At 36.0% G+C, this 14,642-nt stretch overlaps 3 protein-coding genes across 3 annotated transcripts; 2 read left to right on the forward strand and 1 right to left on the reverse strand.

Moving 5' to 3' along the window:
• The first annotated feature begins 380 nt into the window (after positions 1-380).
• On the forward strand, positions 381-2,430 carry LOC306909010 (gap junction delta-2 protein). The gene is made up of 2 exons (XM_079482347.1): positions 381-481; positions 684-2,430. The coding sequence occupies exon 2, from the start codon at positions 692-694 to the stop codon at positions 1,742-1,744; it is 1,053 nt and encodes a 350-aa protein (XP_079338473.1). The 5' UTR covers positions 381-481; positions 684-691; the 3' UTR covers positions 1,745-2,430.
• A 172-nt stretch (positions 2,431-2,602) lies between these two features.
• Positions 2,603-5,447, reverse strand: LOC306908426 (ras-related protein ORAB-1; the record flags this gene model as incomplete). Its single annotated transcript, XM_079481284.1, has 6 exons — positions 2,603-2,821; positions 2,928-3,059; positions 3,141-3,236; positions 3,474-3,569; positions 5,231-5,303; positions 5,434-5,447. The coding sequence occupies 6 exons, from the start codon at positions 5,445-5,447 to the stop codon at positions 2,603-2,605; spliced, it is 630 nt and encodes a 209-aa protein (XP_079337410.1).
• A 5,222-nt stretch (positions 5,448-10,669) lies between these two features.
• LOC306908942 (olfactory receptor 52L1-like) lies at positions 10,670-11,605 on the forward strand (the record flags this gene model as incomplete). Its single annotated transcript, XM_079482238.1, has 1 exon — positions 10,670-11,605. One exon carries the CDS (start codon positions 10,670-10,672, stop codon positions 11,603-11,605), a length of 936 nt encoding a protein of 311 aa, XP_079338364.1.
• Between the last annotated feature and the right edge of the window lie 3,037 nt (positions 11,606-14,642).

A 14,642-nucleotide genomic window follows, 5' to 3' on the forward strand; every position in this document is an offset into this window, starting at 1 on the left:
AGGGCTGTGCTCCAACATATCACCAGGGATACAGATTTACCTCGCTGTTATAAAATATGAGAAATATGAGTCTAATTTAATTTGTCATTACTTTGATGTTATTTACTTTCACATTGTCGCTGAGGCATATGATTTTAACTATTTGTTTAGCAGGGAATGATTATATTGGCTTCCCCACACTTTTACAGCAGGCATGGGGTAATTGTTTTCCCATTCCAGCAGGTTCTTTTGAACATTTTGTTTGACCATTCAGGGACATTCAGAGAAGTTGCATCCCATTGTGTTTTAAATCTTTGTGACATTGTACATTGGGACTCTTTGTCCGAATACAGTACAATGAGGTTTTTGGATGTATGCCTGTGGTCAGCCCATTGCTCTCCAGCTCACTCAGTGAAGACCTTTCCCAGTGACAAACAGCTTTTTCTAAATGTAGCAATGCAAAATGCATAGTGAATATTATCAAGACACAAATCAACCAGAGGTAAGTGTTTTTTTCTTATTTGTTTCCATGGTTAGAACACCAAGGAATTAAGAAATTACTAGCGAGATATTTTACTTTAAAAACATAACTCAAAATATCACAAAATAACATTTTCACACTGATAAATGAAAGGTTTCCATATTTATTATTTTAGATGGTTACATGTTAGAATATCTTGCTAGCCTTCCACTGTCTTCTGCAGATTAAAAAATGGGCGACTGGTCTATTCTAGGCCGCTTTCTAACAGAGGTTCAGAATCACTCGACGGTCATCGGTAAGATTTGGCTGACGGTGCTCTTGATCTTTCGCATACTATTGGTGACACTGGTTGGGGATGCCGTGTACAGCGACGAACAATCCAAGTTCACCTGCAATACGCTGCAGCCGGGCTGCAACAACGTCTGCTACGACACGTTTGCCCCCGTCTCCCACCTGCGCTTCTGGGTCTTCCAAATTGTGCTCGTCTCAACCCCATCGATTTTCTACGTTGTATACGTCTTGCACAAGATCACCAAAGATGAGAAGTTGGAAATGGAGAAGGTGCAGGCAGACGCCCAGTGCTCAGTAAGAAGGAATCCTGAGTCATCATACAGGCCTCAGGTAGAAGACTGGGGTGTCCAGGGTGAGGGGAGTGTGGCGCAAATTCTGCTGCAGGAAGATTTTAGTGAGGTTGGCAAAGACCCAACCACGCTCTCCAGTCAAGTTCTTCTTACCTACATTGTTCATGTGTTAATTCGTTCTGTTTTAGAGATCACCTTTCTGGTCGGTCAGTATTACCTGTTTGGATTTGAGGTGCCTCATTTGTTCCGCTGCAAAACGTACCCCTGTCCGACTGAGACTGACTGTTTTGTGTCTCGGGCCACTGAAAAGACCATCTTTCTTAATTTTATGTTTAGCATCAGTCTGGGTTGTTTCCTCCTAAACATTGTGGAGCTCCACTACCTCGGCTGGATCTATGTGTTCCGCATGCTTTGCAACGCCTGCTTTCTGTGCTGCAAGACGGAGAGGCAACCGTACCCTCAGCAGAATCCTTTGCTGCTGAAGCTCAGAGACTCAATCCGAGGCAGACTGTTTCTACAGACCCCTGCGACAGCCTCATCTCAGAAAACAGGGACATCTTTGCTTTCGCACGTTCCTGCCATTGCTTTTGAGACGGACTCAACTTTGGAGTGCTTGCCAAAGAGAAACCCAGAGGATCGGGAACGCATGCGGCTGAAACTGGCCAACATGGCTAGATGTAGTGGCAAGAAGTCCTGGCTGTAATATGTAATAATGTTCTTTTTATTTTGTAATATAAGTTCATTCTACTAATACTAATATACTAATTCATACTAATCTCTTGTCAATTGATGAGAGTTGTTTTGTTGGTATGTGCAGTTCTGTTTTTGTTTACCGTTTTTTGAACCAAAATATGATAATTGTGAGCTTTGATTAATAATCATTAAGCGATTAGCATTTACCATGAAAATAAATATTATATTGATTAAGTGTCATTATTATGTAAGATTATACAATATGTACTATATAATATACATGTAGTATCATAATTCTTAAATTTTGTGTCTACTTGATCTATTGACATTATGATGATCTTTTAGTTTTTATTTTCAAAATAACCAAGCCACATCGTAGATTAAAAGAGGGTCAAATTAATGAATAAATGGGAGGCCAATGATTTATCCATCCTTATAACACCAAATTCATATTTTCTGCATTGCATATTAAGATGGCACAGTTGTTTCAGTTTTCTTTGCAAAAGTGCTCTGCAGAACATGTATAATCTAAAGAAGTTTCTTATAAGATTATATACCATGTTTTTATTTCTGAGAAATTGTAAATGAAATGAATGAACTTCTGGTTATATTGCAAATAGTAGTATTAGTAATTTTAGTCAACAAAAACAAGTGTAAGCTCATAATAAATAAAATTTCCAAATGTTCAAATTAATTTATTTCAATGCCAACGTATTTAATTGCAGTACATCTGATTTTAATTAGTTCATAATAACACATGGAAACAATAAATCATGGCTTACTTTCAATTTACTTTGATTAAAAAGAAAAGCATTCACAAGAATTTATAAACAGAAATGAAAAACCTGAATTAAAATGATATTCAGCACTAACAGCAAGAGCTGACCTGCTCAGCTGATTTCTCTCCTCCAGGCCACAAGGGGGCACTGTTTATTTTGGATCCCATTTTAACGGTTTCATTTTTAACACTGTCTGACCCGAGCCTCTTCTGGATTTCAGACGCCATTGTTAAAAATGCCGTCTCTACATTGTTTGCGTTCTTGGCACTGGTCTCCAGGAATGGGATTTTGAGTGACTCAGCAAATTCCTAAAAACAGTTCAATTAAATACATATTTTATAAAAAAACAATGCATTTGATCTGCAAACCCTGTAAAACAAACGGTACCATATGTAAACAAGCTGAGGGATTTACCTTTGCCGCGGTAAAGTCCACTACTTTTTTTGAAACAAGGTCACTCTTGTTCCCTACAAGCAACTTGGAGACGCTTTCACAAGCATAGCGATCAATTTCTTCTAACCATTGTTTCACGTTGTTGAAAGACTCCTGTTTACGGTAAAGTTCCCGATTAAACCAAACAACCAATACATCAAATATAAACAAACACTTCTAAAGTATTGGCCTTGCCTGGTCAGTGACATCATAGACAATTATAATCCCATGGGCTCCCCGATAATAACTGGATGTTATGGTGCGAAATCGCTCCTGTCCTGCTGTATCCCACTTGAGGACACGAAAACCAAATTGAAAATGTTAAAGCATAATACTTACTACTACTAGTACTCACTAATAAAGAATGTGGCGCTGACGTCACGCCGTGTTAAATGCTGGGTGTGGCGGCCATATTTGTAGGTGGCAGCAGCTCTTTTTCTGAATAACTTTTCAAATGTTCAATGCTCTGATCTAAGAAATAAACAATTAGTCTCAGAATACAAGGTTAATATCTTAACATTTACTCACAATCTGCAGTTTGACAGTCTTCCCCTCCATTTCAATAGTTCTGATTTTGAAATCCACTCCAATAGTGCTGATGTAGCTCTCTGTATAGGTGTCATCCTGTTGAAATAATTGTCATTGTTTAGATTAGATTAGATTCAACTTTATTGTCATTACACATATACAAGTACAGTGTAACGAAATGTAGTTTAAGTCTAACCAGAAGTGCAATAAGCAAGTGCAGGATATACAGTAAATAAATACACAATACAATATTGAGAAAATATTATACAGCTATGAAAATATGACAGTAGGTATGTTCTATGAAAATATGACAGAAGTATGTACTATGAACAATCTATACAGATGACTATATACTATGAACATTAACACTATGAACATTAATGTACAGGTGGATATGAGCAGATAATAATTTAGACTAAACAATAGTGCAAGTGATTTAAGTGTGCATAGATTATTGACATTAGCTGTTAAAGTTGCAATGCAATAGGTGAGTTAGGCAGGACGAGAGTGTCAGCTCACACAGGTCTCTGCACAGGGGAGAGGACCAGGGGACGGGGGGCCCGCTACTGTCTCCCTACCAGAGGAGCCCCCGCCGGCCGCAAGGTACTGCTCAGGACCACCGCACCTCGAAGGAGAGTACCCCGGCTGGTTGTGGACCGAGCGGCATTATGTCGGGGAACTGGACTAGAAATATTTTTTGCTCTCTCCTCTCTCTCATTCCGGTCACTCGGAGTGCTCCCGTCTCGGTTCTATTGTCTCATCAGTGCATACTCCCCCCAGTTGATAGTCCGCCGAGGCTGGGCTACCCACCCGCGAGGGGAGCAAGCACAGTCTCGGGGTACCCCCAGCCTGTGAGGGGCGAAGGGGGTATGTGGTGAGGTAGGCGAGACGAGAGCCGCGATTTAAGGCCGGTGCGTGAGTGATAACGAGCGTCAGCTGTACGCGCACCAGTCTCGTATCACGGAGGAGATCGGGAGCATAAGAGGACGGTTCCCATCTCCTCCCTTCCTTTTATGGATCTTTGTTACAGTCATCAACAGAAATATTAACGTAAAACAATGTACTGTAAAACATTTTGCGTTTATTTCCCTTCCACTTATTGTTACTTTCCAACTATGTGTGTAAATTCAAGATATTAAATTGAAGCTAAACAATTCAGCCTTTCATTTTCAAAATCATATTGCCACCATTTGGCTCAACAGTGTACAGATTTGATCATTTATTTAGCATTTATTAAAGAAAATATCTAAATTACTGATCCCAGATGCACATGAAACTAATTATTTTGTATTAAAATTCAGGCATGATTTATCAAATGACAACTAGACATAAAATAACCAATTCCACATTTAGTTATCAACATATTTAATTTACAGATGGGATTGTTTTGGCTTTATTATCACCAAATAAGCTTAAAATAGTTATATTTTTTCTTTTAAACAACCATATGTGGATTGTTTTAATGATGGATGTTTGAGTGTAGGGGCTTTAACATTTTGAGTCTGATCACATGACGACATTTTAAATTGTTTAAGTTAAACTTGAAGACAATGTGAGGTGGCATAAGGATGAGTAAATCTAATTTTGTCCTTTTTTTAAAAGAGAATTGTATATGCAGATTCGTGTCCCAAGTTACCATATATGTATAAAGGTTTTCCCTCCTAACAAAAGCTCATAACAGGTTTCATGATGAGACTTGTTAGCTTGATGCAGTAGTAGGCCTCATTGACATAAAGAGAGAAAAATATTTGGCTTACAGCAAACCGCAAGAGTAAACATGACTTCCCCACACCGGAGTCCCCGATCAGCAGCAATTTGAACAGATAGTCACTGCAAATACAAAAAAGGTATGTATTATTAATTTAGATGCCTGTGTCTTTTTACCGCTAGCAATGTAGTATTTTTGTAAATAACAAGCATTTGTAAAAAAAGTAGAGCCTTTAGAGGCATAACTACTTACTACTCGGGGTTCATCCTCTGCGTATTGATGGCAGGATGCTGTATAGTCGTTTTTTCAGACAGATTATCTGTGTTCAGATGGGTTGTTTCTTTTGAAATGCAAACAGCAACAACCGTGCCAATAGTGAACCCAACCCCATCATTTATTCAAGCCCCTGATCAGATTACAAAGTGGCCAATACCTGTTTCTTAAGCAGCCTTTCAGCAGTAGCGACAGGTGTTTATGGTAAAGAAAGGTTTGGAGAAATGATTGCATAAATAACTAGCAAACGGTCAGACACAGTAATTGTAGGAAAGTATACTGACCAAATGAGAATTTAGTTTTTCTTGAAATTCTGTCAGTGCTAAAAAAATGTCTTCCAAAATATGATATATAGCTTTCCTGTAGCTCAGTGGTAAGAGCATTGCGTTAACAACGCAAGGTTGTGGGTTGGATCCCAGGGGATTGCAGATACCTATGTAAAATGTACAGGATAATGCTATGTAAGTCGCTTTGGATAAAAGCGTCTGCCAAATGCCTAAATGTAAATGTAAATATGATCAATGAGTACAATAGAGACATAATGTTTTGGGTATGGGCCTGTAAACTAATGAGAGTAACCCTTTAGACCTAAAGCAATGTGTATAAACCTGTAAACCTAAATGAATATAATCCTAAACATTACCAGCACAAGTAATTCATATTATTAAAAACCACTGACATAGTGTTTGTTGTCATAAACCTACCTTATTATAGCCAACAACTATCACTAGAGGTCGCTAAAGAACACGGTAGATTCCAATCCTGTCTCATAGCAGTCAAACAATGAATTCGGTTTAAAAAAGGACTTTTATCTGCGCATCAGTATTCTGGTGTCTCTATTTTAAAATCATACTTCGATTAATTTAGGACCTATGAGTATTATTAAAGTACATTGTATGAAATTTTTTATCCAATATAATATAATACAAAATGGGGAAAATAAACAATCTGCAATAGCGACTATCACATTCTTGTGTGGAGCTGATGTTATTCAGTGTTGTTATTATTATTATTAATAAATATTTTGATGTTTTAAATGTTAAAATATAATGCTTGTACAAACAAACATAACATTGTCTGAGCTACGAAGACCAAGAGGAGCAATTAGTGTGTTCCCTGGACTGTAATAGCCTAGACCCAAGAGAACTGCTGAAATAGAAAATAAGTTAATGTATCTTCTAATACAGTTTTTTTTCCTACAAATCACATGAGATCATCACCTCATGGAAAGAACTGCATCACAACATTAGAAAGTTTGTCCACTGTGACAGCTGCTTTTCTGTCTTTTGAAAAATCTAATTTTCTTAGTTCTCTTAATTCGAGCCAATCATCTTAACGAAAGAGCTGTGGTTAAGCATTGCTCCTTATTATTATGACATGTAGACTTACATGCAGCTTTTGATCAAAGTAAGCAAGCAACATACAGTGCATTCCATGACCATTATTCGAAATATATACAAATTAAATTTGACATATTTTAGTTGGTAAAGAAAATATTGTTTGTTTGAGAAGTGCGCATGTGTATGACCTGCGTGCATGACACTGGGGAACAGACACTTTTATATTAATTAAATATCCTGAAATAAAACAACAAATAACTCAATTATAATAACAAAAGTAGTCCTTAAATGCAATGTATGTTATTTACAGCAATAATTTGATATTAATTCGATCTGAACTTATGTATTAGTGGACGTCATTAGGTCACCATCTGTGTGGCGTCATCAACTAGATTGCCGAACCAATTTGGTTCAAACAATAGGCCCTTTTCACAATGACGTCATTCTACTTTCGCCTTTTCGAAAGGAGTGTATCATAACTTCCGTTTTGAAAAAAGACCAATTTCAAGTGAAAGCGCAAAACAATTTATGTGATTTGGCTGTCCGTTTACAGGGAAACAGCGTTTTAGGGGACTGATAACAACTTTACAACTTGGCAGACTGCTTGGATTCACACACGGCCACATTACACACTGCATGAAATGTAATTTACATGATCTCGTTATATGTACGTTCAAAGTCAAAATCGCAAAGATTGAAACGGTGAGAATAGTAATAGTAATAGTAATAGTAATAGTTACTGTAGTAATTCGTTAAACCAAAATTGCAAAAATCTTGTTCCTATGGGAAAGTTATACCTGTTGAGATTCATGTGTTTTGTTTTTGATTCACAGATGCTGGTAAACACAAGTGATGTAGGATGTTTAAAACAAATCCCCAAGGTTTTATTAGCAACAGTGTTCATTAACCAAGAAGAGTTCATTTTCAAGGGGGTTTACATTTCAAAACAAAGATTGAACTCATTAATAACATTTCCCCCAGGTCTCATCAACCAGGCTAAACAAGACATGGGGATGAACTGAGAAAAAAAGTCTCAGTGGAGCATTATAGCCTATACCAGAGCTACAGTTTTATATTATAAAACCGTTTAATATTAAAATATTGACTATTGCATTCTTGAGTATTGATTTTATATCGAGTATTGATTGTTTTGGTAGAATATGATGACCTTTTTTTATTATGACTGAATTGCCCTTGGAGAGAATTAGTAAGTTGTACATAAATATAGGCTACATTACATTAACCAAGATAAATAAATGCTTTAAAATGTGAATGAATGAGACGTTATTGTAAATGGTTAGCATTTATTCTGACTAACACAATTTTTTGCTTTTTTCTGAAATTACATATAGGCATGTCTAGGAAAAACAACTACTAAAACAACCTGTCCGTCTCAAAATGTGGTCACACAATTAAGCAAAAAATGCTTTTCATGGGCCCATTCTTTAGATGCAGTCGTCCATGGGATTCACAATAATTTGTGGGAATTCTTGTGTTTTACTCATACAAGTGATGTTTATTTTATTAATCAAAGCATGTCTTATCTTCAATGTCCCGTCCGAGTTTAATTTCGCCCAAAAAAGTGGACCATTTGCTCTGTTTTTCAAAAGGTTATGGTCACTTATTTATTCCTTACAATTTTTTCCCACATTTAACAATAAGAGTAAACTTGGAAACTATGGAAGTATCTATGTAAGCACACAGATGTAACTATGTCAATTGTCAAAATTCAAAATAAATAACTTTCATCTTCAAAGAACAAACTATTAGCATAGAATTTATATAAATGATAAATATATACATTAAAATAATTTACTTTAATGTACACGGCTCGTTGGAATGCTTGATTCTGATTGGCCAGTCGCGAAATTTGCAAGTTCGTTATTCCTAGATAACAACCTCTCAAAACTAATAACACACAGTGTAAGGAATGCTCTGGTTAAAAGGCCTACTAGGAGACGGCTCTCTATGTGGGTGTGAGGGAGGTGATGTAAACAACTCCTGCATAACACACAGTAACCCGGATGCAGCAAATCTTTTTTACAGGTTTTGTTTACATTATATTTACAAATGATTAAACCAAATTGCATGTTCGTGACATTTGAACGTTGTTTCTGACCTTAAAACCGAAAGTAAACCGCTTTTCTTTGCGGAAGGTCTGCATTCGGTAAAAATGAGCTAATCACATTTCAAATTTACATGTCATGTCCAGTCTTTTTCTCATTTGGCAAGTAGCCGCGTAATAAGCAGGACGCATTTACATTTATGCATTTGGCGGACGCTTTTATCCAAAGCGACTTACATTGCATTATCCTATACATTTATAGGTATCTGCAATCCCCTGGGATCGAAACCCACAACCTTGCTTTGTTAACGCAATGCTCTTACCACTGAGCTACAGAAAAGCTACAATGTACAAGCAGCCAGCTGTTCTCACGAAATAAGCCCCTTCAGTGTGGACAAGACCCTCCGCTTGGTGTTGGGTCCTGATGACACTGTCAGGGCTTATTTCTGCGATTACAACTGGCTGCCTGTACATTATCCCTCACATACCTATGTCTTCAGAGGTGTATGAAGACCTTACATAATGAAGCATTATGTTTTTATTATCTTAGAATGAGCTGTGAAAAATGCAGCAGCTAGATTTTTAACTGGGACTCATAAACGTGCTCATATTACTCCTGTTTTAAGTTCTCTGCATTAGTAATTCCCCCTAAGCTTTTAAAACAAGTTTTGGATGTGGTAGCTCCTTATCTTTTTTCTATAATAAATTGCAGTCTAGAAACTGGTACTATTCCTGATCTGCTAAAACATGCAACTGTGCGGCCATTACTTAAAAAAACAAGTCTAGATCCCACTATTTTAGCAAATTTTTGAACCATTTCAAATCCGTCCTTTATTACAAAAATTGTGGAGAAAACTGTTCTTGAACAATTGCAAACTTATTTAGCTGATAAAAGGATCTTTGAAGTTTTTCAATCTGGGTTCAGGAAACATAATTCCACTGAGACTGCTCTGTTGAAGGTTTTAAATGATTTGCTTGTTATGTGTGACTCAGGTGACTACATTTACATTTATTCATTTGGCAGACGCTTTTATCCAAAGCGACTTACAAGTAGTTTTTTTACAGTGGCACATTACTGCAGAGCAATCAGGGGTAAGGTGTCTTGCTCAAGGGCCCTTCAGTGATGACCTGCTGGCACTGAGATTAGAACCAGCAACCTTCTGATCACAAGACCAACGCTCTAACCATCATGCTGCGTTGTGAATTGTTGTGATCCTAAAGTTCCTAAAGTTCCTAAAGTAGAGATCCTAAAGTTTTGACCAATAGGGTATGAATGGGTGCGTATTGTGCTGTGGCCCCATTAGTTCCAACTACTTGTGAACTTTTTATAAGAAAGTTTTGTATAAAACATGTAACTATGACTATTATTAAAGGACTATTATGGTTTTATACTTTAATGTTTATATAATAATTGTATACATTTAACAATACTTGAGATGGTTTAAAAGTGAAAATGGACCGATCTAAGCAGTTATTTCTTCACAGCTTTGCTTCTGCTTCTGTGGGTGACATGCTAATGATTTCAATACAAAGCATTTTTTCCAGATTAGTTTCCTATTGGGATTGATATCGTATGATGACGCCATTAAGATGGCAATACATATAGGTGTTTCTTACTTGATGATTTGACTTGGTGGTAATGCATAAGGTGAGTGTTAATCATGAAATGTTCCGCTGATTGTTTTATAAGTTATGTTTTATTTCAATTTATGTAAGAAACTTTTGGTTAAAAATGATATATTAAAAATATCTTAATTATAATTAAACATTGTATTTTTCTTTTTTCCACAGTGATCTCCAATGTTTTGTAATGGAGAACCTATCCATGACCGTGAGTTTTGAGCTGACCCTGGATTCATTTTCCTTCCCTCCAGGAGCCAAATATCCCATAGTTTTCATTGGCATCTTCATGTACCTATTCGCCTTGGTTTGCAATATGACTCTGTTGATTCTCATTGTGCTGCAACAAAGTCTCCACAAGCCGATGTATTTTATAATGTTCAGCCTTCCTCTGGTTGATCTTGTTGGCATTACATCCATGTTCCCCAAGGTTTTGTCTGATATTGTAACAGACACCAGTTATACATACTATCCTCTCTGTGTGTTTCAGGGTTTAATGCTCCATATGAGTGGGAACGCATATTTGTTCATCCTTGCTGCAATGGCATTCGACCGTTACATTGCCATTTGTATGCCACTGCGATACAATGCTATCATGACACCGAAGGTTGTGACAGGAATTGTTGCTCTTTTTTGGAGCCTCAATACTTTAATCATCGGTGTGTTGTTTGCCTTGCAGGGATTGCATTCTAGATGCAGATCTCACATTGGAGGTGCGTTTTGTGATAACGCCGCTCTTGTTAAGCTCTCCTGTAGCAACACTACAGTTAATAATATTTATGGCTTATTTATAACTGCAGCAATGCAGGTTGTAAGTCTTTCTATTCAAGCGTTTTCTTATGTGAAAATTTTGATCACATGCATGGCGACAGGCAGATCTGAATCAAAGAGCAAGGCCATCAACACCTGCATCGCTCAACTAATTATCTTTATCACTTTTGAAATTGTCATGATTTTCTTCGTACTGTCATACAGGTTCGCAAATGTCAACAGAAATCTGCAAAAGATTATGGGTATGCTCATTTTTTTAGTGCCTCCTATTCTGAATCCAATTGTTTACGGAATGAAAAGCCAAGAAATGCGAAAACAGCTGCTAAAGGTCTTTAAAAGGAAAATCTCAGTGTAAAGTTGTTTGGTGTTAAGGCAGAACAATGGCAACTGTTAAAGGAAAACAGGAACAAACAGTCAGGAACACTGGTTTCGCGTTATATCTTCAATACAGAATGCAGAGGTGCAGGTATCAGTGTTTACTAGTTTCTACTATCATGAGTGTGAATTTTATTAACATCATTTAATATTTGACACATTTACAATACTGCAAATGCTGTTCCTGTAGCTGAGCTGGTATAACATGTTGTTACAGTAGCAATGCCAAGGTCATGGTTTTGATTCCTAGGGGGCATATGATTTGTTCATGTCTTAAATTCACTGTAAGACGAATTATGCATAATGTAAATATAAATGTCATCAGTTTCTATTTTTCATACTCAGGACCAGCCCAGGCATATAAACATTTTCAAAAATCATGTTTTTCATTGTGCATTCTAATTAATATCAATCAAACTGGAGTTGGTTTGTTTTGAATTACGCCATGATAACTAAATAAATACAGCTAACTAACACAATAAAACATGATAGCATAATAAAAACATTAAAGATTAAAAAATATGTAACCAAACTCTTCATGTATATATATTATATCACATATATTACATTTAAAAATAACAAAGATACATTCTATGTTTATGTTTCAATATTTTTTACTATATGTATTTCATTTCACTAAATGTTAAAATGAAAATGTGCATACATTTCCAAATATACAGTATATGCTCACTGAACAGATTCTTTTTGTGCTTTATATTTTGGGTTTAATATATTAAGGAGAAAAGCTGCAGTAAGTGCATTGTAGCATAGCAGCATTTCATATTTATACTTAAATTTTACATGCATGTAAATTATGTAAATTTTATATTTGCTTGCAATATTAAATAAAACTTGCTTTAATATATATCCATGGATATATACTGTACAGTCACCTTAAGGATTATTAGGAACACCATACTAATATTGTGTTTGACCCCCTTTCACATTTGGTTTGAAAGGGCTTTAAGGCCTCATGGCCTCAAACTCACAAGTGGCTATAATACACGTTTCACTAAAGTGACCTGGGACTGAAATTCACTTAGACAGTGCAGACCCATGATCTCTCAAGAGTATAATTACCTTCTTACCAGACACCCATTCTTTATCCCTTGACCAATATGGCTTCATTTGATCTCAGTCCCAGAAGGGGCAGGGTTTATTGGACCTGTAATCTAATTCTAACCTTTGGAGACTGTATTCCCAACACATATTAGCTATACTATGCTATATATGCATATAGCATAAGTACATTTACGTTTAGTCATTTAGCAGACGCTTTTATCAAAAAAAGCTACTTACAAAGAGTTCTGGGAGCAATAAGCGATTAGTCATACAGGATCAATAATATAGGTGCTGATACAAAGACAAAAGGCCACTACCTGTTGAGAGAAAGAGAAAGGGATGGTGTACATACTTTTTTTAAGTAGCAACGAAAAGATTAAAAGACCTCTCAAAAATCTCAAAAGATGCCAGTGGACCAATGCCATGGCCATATTATAAAAAAGTGCAGAAATCCTTTGAATGTAATGAGTGCTAAAAAGTCTTCCATGTTACATACTGTACATTTACAATACAATTCTTGTATCCCAAATGAGTAAAACCACAAGCAATTTAGCCCAAATTCAGAAAACAATATTAACATTGCTGAATAGTAAAAGAAAATAGAAGATTATTTAGAGCAATTGTAATGATCTGCATTTTGGATCATCTGTATCGCAAGGTTGGCCTGGAGTAAAAGTAAAATACTTTCTCAATCCTCATCATCAAGTGAGAAGGAAAGTTTTCTTTCTAAAACTGCAGATTTATGTTGTAAGCATACTTGAAAATGAAAACTTCAAAAGTGTTTCCAGTACTATGACTTTAAAGCCATTGTTTCTTGTTGTATTTACAAAATAATAGGCCAATACTTACAAAGTCATGCTGTGTGAAATTCATCCCAAAGGTGTCATTAGTGAGATAGTTCATTGGGGTATTAGCCCGATATCACATCAACACATTTAATGAGTTTACTGGAAATAATATGAGGTAAATACTCCAAGGGTTTATTAAAGCTACACATTTTGTGGTTTTTAATTCAGCCTTGTGTTGTCTCTTTTGTTTATTTAAAATCTAATGATTCATAATGTGTTTAAAATTCCATAACACCATTTTTTATTATTTAGCACATTCTTTTTGAGACTTTTCTGTGATTTTGATATAGTTAAAGTCTTATTTTACCAATGAACACAAATATAAGTAACCCTGGACAACAAAACCAGTTTTAAGGGTAATTTTAATGAAATTAGGATTTTTACATAATCTGAAAACAGAATAAATAAGCTTTCCATAGATGTATGGTTTGTTAGAAAAGGACAATGTTTGGCCGAGACACAACTATTTTAAAATCTGGAATGTGTATCAAAATATTGAGTCTTTAAAGTTGTCCAAATGATGTCCTTAGCATAACATATTATTAGGAAATTAACAAAATTTCCTCATGGAACACGATCTTTACTTAATATACTAATCATTTCTGACATAAAAGAAAAATCTATAATTTTGACACATACTATTTATTTTTGGCTATTACTAAAACTGTTCCTGTGCTACTTAAAACTGGTTTTGTGGTCCAGGGTCACATATTTCTACCGACGGTTTCAAAGCATAACAAACAACATAAACGTTACTGCTCATGCACACTTTTGTGGAGGACCTATTGACAGAAATGCAATATAATATACAAGATCATTAATATACATAATAACTATGTCTTCAGAGGTGCATAATGATCTTACAAAATGGGGCGTTATGTTTTATTACGTCTAAGCCGTGTCTACACCGGACGTAACCGGCGTGACACAATAAAAAACATTAGAAACCATTATAATTTTAAATTCTGTCCACACTGGACCATTAAGTTCAAGCAGGTTGTCATGTCCCATCGCACCTGTCACGTCCAGTGTAGAGCTATTTCAATCTACATACACCGTGGGTCCACTTGAGTTGAATTCACCATGTTGTTTCTACAGTAGCCCTAA

Source organism: Barbatula barbatula, assembly GCF_947034865.1.
Source record: "Barbatula barbatula genome assembly, chromosome: 19".
Classification (NCBI taxonomy): domain Eukaryota; kingdom Metazoa; phylum Chordata; class Actinopteri; order Cypriniformes; family Nemacheilidae; genus Barbatula; species Barbatula barbatula.